We start from the raw sequence: 7069 nt of genomic DNA, 5'->3' as shown, positions 1-7069 counted from the left end.
TCCATGTCACATAACAAGTTTATTCAGTTATTGTCAAAGCATTTGAATGCACCATGATTAAACTGAGACGAGCTAAAACACAAAAGAGTACATGCGGGGGCTGATGGCAAACACTTGTAAACGATGTAGAGACAAGCTGCTCCCCATCAAACAGAACGGATGCTTGGTGTTGTGTTATTTACATGTTTCTATTAGAAGTCTGATTCTGTGCTTGAGTTTAATTTGAAAAAGGCTACAGAAGCAAGGTAAAACTAATCCACTGTCATACATTTTATTTAGACATTAAAACTGACCTCAGAGTATAAGCTTCTAAATAAAAATAAAAATAAATGCACTTTTTTTGCCTGTTTTACCGAACATAGACAAAAAATATTAGGGAAAGGCATCTTGAACAAGGTTTAAGCACTTAAAACCAGCAAATTAAATTGCTTTTGTGCATTAGTAAAACTAATGTTGGCTAACTAGATCATATTTGAGCTTTGAAACAGAAAACTCTTTCATATTAAAACAACATATTTAGCCATATTAATAAAGCCTTGAGAAGATATAAAACAACAACAACAGAAAAGAACACATGAAATCAAGCTGAAACCCATATTCATCCTTTCGGGCGTCTCTGTGATTCCTGCGGCTCCGACACGGCTCGGGTCATTCATGTTTCCCGTCACCACGGCAACAGTCCCACTGACGTACCATGTGCTGAGCTGTATGCCAGGCTCTGGATCGCCTGACCTTATTTCTCACTCAGTCAGTAGTTCAAACAGTATGCATCAACAAACATTTCTGCCCAGTGACCTTCTCTTCTTAGTTTCAGCCAAATTGCACAAAACAACATGTTTTTCCCCCTCACCTGCACCGCCCCGCTCCCTTTGTGTCTGCTCCACTCTCACCTTAATTTACCCTTCAACCTCCCACGGCTACAGAAGCTCATCTTAGATGGAAAAAAAACAAGCAATTACCCTAAAAAAAAAAAAAAGATTACACTCTTTTGTCTGTTTGGACATTTATACAAAAACGAGATGATAGCTCACTAATGATTCTCGGTCATTATGTTTGAGAGGGCAGGGTAGCAGATAGGGTTATTTTCAACCCCAATACTTCAAAACAGATGTGGATTTTAAATATTGATTTTGTTTATAAATCTTCAAGGCCATGTTCTCCAGGCAGCCACACGGTCTATCCAGTATTTGAAGTATAATATATCTGCTTTTAGTTAGATTGATGATTAGTGAGCCACAAAGAAGGCAGCATTCAATCAGTCTGCTTCATTCCTTCAGCCTGAAATCAATAGCTCTATTTTCAATGAGGCTTTCTTTAACCATTTCTTCAGAATGGTAAGAAATAATAAGAAACAAAAAGATTAAAGCTCAATTTTGGCATATTTCATTCTTTAACTATATTACTAGGAAAGAGCCTGAACTCAAACATCAACAAGTTCACGAAGGATGTGCTCAGGGCTGAAGGGACCACTTGAGATGCTGGAATATATCGAGGTGTTTGTGTCTTTCTCACCTAAAGCGTCAGCCTTTCTGATCACACGTCCTCCCTGCCGAGATCAAACCCTGCCTCATCAAAGAAAATTAGTTCATGATTAGCCGCTGACTTCATCAGTCGACTCAGGATGTAAAGCGTTTGTACATGTAGACATTATACCTTGGATATACTGCAGCTGAAGCTCTTTGACGTGCTATGAGCTGCACGGTTGGTGTTTTCTGACAGAGTTCTTGTCTGGAAAATATTAGGATTACTAGGCTGCTGTTTACTGTGGGAGTCAACAAGAGCAGAGAAGAGTGTTTTGTTCAATATTTAACTCACCTGTTGGTTTGTTGAAGTCTTGATTCTGCAGCCACAGTTAGTCATCTGTTGACTGGTCTGGACTCTTTCACCAGCCTCTGTGATGTTCTGTGATTTATGGTTTATGTTGGTGACTAATCATTATTTTTACAGTGACAACAGTTCATCTTCTCTAAACAGCCCCGTGATTTTTGTTTTGTTTTCTTGTCTCCCTATATCTTCTTTTTTTTTTTTTGTCTTGGTTGAGCTTTTTCTCTCCCTGCTTCAGCTACGTCTTATTCTCATACTCTTCCTATAAATTGCCCAGATGTCTTTTCTTTGTTTCCCTGCTCTATATGGACCAAGTCTGAGCAAAATCAGTTAAAACAAGTGAACTATTTTATGTGCGAGCCCATGCATCAGTAAAAACCTTCCACAGCTTGGCATCTCTCAGAGATTGGAATCCGGTTGTTCAGAGTAACCGTGAACCTTTTTCAAACAACTCCGTTTCAGCGGGTTTGCTGCCGTGTTTAAGTGTCAAAAGGACAAGAACAATGGATACATTTTGGTAGTTGGCGTACGTAAATAAAATGCTGGGGTTATAGAAATTGATGAAATGACTGCAGATTTAGTCAAATCATTAAGTCAAGAGTTCAACAGATAGATGCTGCATTCGGCAAATTGAAAGACATCAAACTGAAAGCCTGAAAAGATCTACATATTTAGATATTTGTTAAAGATCAATTCGTTATTAAATAATAAAAATGACTAAATATATCTGTTTAATATGACTCAGACATGTTTGTCCAGCAGTCTTTTGTTTTCTCTTTTTGGTTAATAACCTGGTCTGATGAACTGAAGCTCCGTGTGTATTTGCTGCCCTCTAGTGTACAAACGGGAGTATTTTTTATTCACGTCAAATTAATACAGATGCAGTTTTTTTTTAATTTACGACAACAGCTGAAGGAGTTAAGTGACGATAAGTCTCCATGTTTCCCTTTGTTGAGATTGGAGCAATTTTAAAAGTTTTCTAAACAAAACAAACAAACAAAAAATGCAAAGTGAAATAAAAGTTAACAGCTTAACTAGCTCCAGTATTTTTAAATGGAGGATGTCTTAGTTGACTGTGAAAGACTGCTTGTCTGCCATTTTCTTTACTGAATTGTTTTACTTCATGTCAATTTTGTTGCTTTTATTGTAAAATAATTAGGAAAAAATGTCATGAAAAGTTTGAATTGTAACTTTTTTAGCAACTAAATTAATTTGGTTAAATTGGAAAAGCTGCTTTTTCACAATTTCACACTTTTTATTGCAAACTTTACTATTTATCCTGTGGACCAAATATCTGGAATATATAAGAGGGACAGTCTGGCTCTTTTAGAAGTGATGTTCTGAGAGCACAAAGCATGGAAAAAAGGGCAGAAGTCGTCATCCAGGCTAGGCTAATGGCTAGTCAAACAAGTGTCAGTTTTTATCATTTTTCAGGCTTATTAAAACAATTTCTGAAAAACAGAATGTAAAAGAATGCCAAGATACAATCTATTGATAACTATTTTACAGAACATCACTTCAAAAATGACCAGCCTATACCTTTAAATGTGAAACTAGATAATTAATTAAGACAAAACTACATTTTCACTTTTATTTTCCATAACACAGTAATCTCTATCTACAGAGTTTCTAAACTTTTTGTGGCAGCAGATAAATTCATAAACATCCATGTGAAATTTGCATAAAACTGTACAAGAAAATTGGCTACAATGAGAAAAATACTGCAACCCACTGATAACTGTAGAATCCAGAACTGAAGATGGCATGTGGCAAACGGACCGGACCCCCTCACGTGGTTGGTTCTGGTAAGAATACTGCGTACCGCACATCGAACAGACCACTCCAAGATGGAAACAAAACCAAATAAAAAAACACAAACAGGACACTGGGGAAAAGAAGATCTGAGTGACAAACAAAACAAAGTTGGGAAAAAGAAAAGAGACAGGCTCTTTTTTCCTGAAGTTTTTTTTTTCTTCTTCTTCTTCAAAGACAAAACTTCCTGCCAGCATTCACACTGAACACAGAAAAGGCTGAATCTGTACCGTTACAGTGGAACCAAAGGACACCCCGAATAGTTTAGAGAACAGCAAAGTCTGAAAAGTGAAACAGAATTTAAACATCCGCCGTTGATCATCTTTATTCGATTATTGGCAGCTTTATTCACGGTCATCTAGCAGACACTCAACTGGACACACTTTATGACCAGACTGGGACACGAACTACCAGAAACAAATCAAATGATATCACCTGATGTAGATGGAGACCGACTTACCGACGCACAGACGTTCCATAGATTCCATTAATACTGAATCAGGAGTATTGTGGTTCTGGATTTAATGAAACAATCATATTAACCAACAGCACTGATCACCTAAAACATTTAAGATTAGCTGAAATGTTGAAACGACTTGGAGTTCTATAAATGGCATTTCACGACATCTTCCCATTTCACGAACTGTGACGAGGAATGAAGACAGTACAGTTCTGAATTAAACCTGATCCTCTGTCTGCCTTCATGTATGAAGCTGAACTGATGTCTCACCGGGTGCCGTCTGGCGCCCGGACTCAGGGCCAGGGTGATAATGCAACAGAAAAGCTAAAGCAACTCTTTGGCGTCAGAAAAAATATGGCCTGTCTCCTCTTTTGTTTCTTGTGCAACCTTAATGTTTACTTTCTAGTTGGTCAGAGATTGTCAAACTATTTACTTATATACAAATAAAGGTTTGACGGAGACACGACACAGGTGAGCTTTACCGCAAATATAACAAACACGCCAATCATCAGGGTGAATGGTTAAACCTTAAAGGGATAGTTCAGATCCTTTGAAGTGGGGTTCTGTGGAAAGGTTATGAACAAAGAACATCTTACCTGCTGTAGATTGCTTTTTAGATGACCTTAGTTTGGGAAAAAAAAAAAAAAAAGTTTCATTCCAATCAGGTTGATGAGCTCCCGGTAGTCCAAGAGGAGCCAAGAAAGAGGATTACTGCTGTCCTAAAACAACTCTAATATCAAAAGATTCAGAGCATATCCTGAAAATGCAGTTATAAACCTTTACAGTTCCATCATTTTCACTTAACACAGTGATTTACATAAAACTCTAGGGTTAGTTGCAAGAGCAAATAGCATTAACAGCAGCTAGCTGTAGCACGTCCAGCAGGAACACCATATTATTAACCAATGGTGATGTAAACATTGATAAAAAAATTGTTCAGACGAATTGCTGTGAAATACGTGAGACTGAAGTTGCTTTAAGGCTGCAGCAATGCTCTTTGGTCTTTACCCTGCTCGGACTAGCCATTAGCTAGTCAGTGAAGTCAGAATTAAACTCTATTTCTCCAACCTGAGGCTGTTTAAAGAGCTAAGTACATCAGGCTGGATATTAAATGTTCATAACTTTTCCACACAACCCCACTTTAAAAGATCTGGACCATTGCTCGATTAAATGATAAGAATCCACACTTTTCTCACACAGTCTGTCAGAAAAACAAAAACGCCACAGAACATTATCTTTCAAATATTGCACTCCAGTTTCTGATAAATAAATACTATTAAGAGCTCTATGCAAGTCAGCACATTAGTAATGTGGAGAATTTGGAAACTCCTGAATTCCCAACAAACGTGGCAAGAAGAATACTGTACGTAACGCCGATTTTATCAAGTATACAGCCACACGCTCAGACTCGGCCAAATCGTAAAGGCTTGTGACATCAGAAGCTTTGTTGCAGTTAGCGTCACATCAGAGAAGTCAATTAATGAATTACTTCAGGTCAGCAGTAATTTTGTGCAGGACATATGTTCTTGATTTTAGAAAAAGAAAAAGTTCCAATGTTCCTTTTACATCTTTGCCCTCATAGATTCCAGCCCTTTTCATAAGAAAGCGATCTGTGTTGTTAGGCAAGTCACGCAAACAGTTAAGAAATCAAATATCCATTTTCACAACCTTAGAAAAATAATTTTTCCAATAATACAGAGCAAAATATTATCCTGGCAAACAATAATCGGATGGATGACGAGAGGAACACACTTTTTTTTTTTTTTTTTTTTTTATATTTTCTCTCTCTCTCTCTCTCTCTTCACAATCACTCTGTTGGGAACAAAATGAAAGCCTCGGACACAGAGGAGAGTTTCGAGATGGAGCGAGATGATGAAATACCCAGCGCACGTCAGTGTGAGTTGCTTTTATCCTTGTGACTTGTGGCATAGTGGAGGTTTCACAGTCGCAGCTCTTCTTATGGTTCACCACCGCTGCCCCCTTCGTCTTTACGCTCTTCATCCATCTCTTTGATGAGCTATCCCTTTCTTTCATACAAAAGTCTACAAATAGATACAGCATTGCACATTTATTAGATCTATGTATATATACTGATTTATTGAAATTCTTTTGTCTTTTTCTATCATAATAACTCTGTCACTTGATTAGATATTCTCAGCCATATCTGATGACTTAAATATTGGCCACAGAGTGGCAACAGTGAAGGACGTTTTGGCGAATGAGAACGAGGAATCTCCGGGTGCTCGGGCCAATCTGCTACCTCGGAGGGGAGGCTGAACACAAAGAGAGATGAACATAAAAAAGACACCATTTATTCCTTCTGAGGTTGTCCGTCTCCTCCCCTGTCCAACCCCTCAGTTCCACCCTCAGACTGAGGTAAAAACAGTATTCGACATTGTGCTGGGGAAGAAAATCCCGAGTGTTTCAGTGAAGAAGGCTTGGAGGGACGGCTGAATGAACAGACGGATGGGTGGGAGTCACAGCGAGTCCAAATGAGCCGATGGAAGGTCAGTCAGATTAGAGTCCACAGAGCTCTGCTCCTCCCCCAGTCCCTAATCAGAACTGGTACCATTTTTTGTCTTTGCACTTCAGCATCATCTGCAAACAAAGAACATTGTTAAAATTATGCACAACGTGCTCAGGTTTGATGTCAGCAACAATTTCTTCTGCATTTTAAGTTAATTACGTATGCAATAACTAATACATTTGCATAGTCAGTAAAGTCATTTATACTGGAAATAATGAGAGATAGGTTGTTATTTCTGAGAACAAAAACTGCTTAGCATCAAAACAAGTTATGAATTTGGTCCTATACTGCTCTCTAGTGGGCAAAGAGCATCAGTGAACAATATCTATTTTTTTCCCAACTCTTTCTTATGCCATTTCAGCCGAAACTACATCTTTTTGTTTGCCACTGTAGACTCAAGACTTAGTCTTTCTGGTTCTCTTGCTCCTACAACATCATAGCTTTAA

The 7069-nt window shown here is 38.1% G+C and overlaps 1 protein-coding gene across 6 annotated transcripts in view; it reads right to left on the bottom strand.

Annotated features, from left to right (window-relative positions):
* Positions 1-3401: 3401 nt before the first annotated feature.
* stxbp5a (syntaxin binding protein 5a (tomosyn)) overlaps positions 3402-7069 on the bottom strand; it is a 104455-nt gene continuing 100787 nt past the window's right edge. For all 6 annotated transcript variants that reach the window (XM_017423292.3, XM_017423294.3, XM_017423296.3 and 3 more), the window contains one exon: positions 3402-6694. In XM_017423292.3, the coding sequence (XP_017278781.1) occupies positions 6653-6694 (42 nt within the window). In that variant the 3' untranslated portion in view covers positions 3402-6652. The remainder of the gene's footprint in view (positions 6695-7069) is intronic.

This window comes from Kryptolebias marmoratus, linkage group LG19 (assembly GCF_001649575.2).
Source record: "Kryptolebias marmoratus isolate JLee-2015 linkage group LG19, ASM164957v2, whole genome shotgun sequence".
Lineage (NCBI taxonomy): Eukaryota > Metazoa > Chordata > Actinopteri > Cyprinodontiformes > Rivulidae > Kryptolebias > Kryptolebias marmoratus.
This window is presented reverse-complemented; position numbering and strand designations above follow the sequence as displayed.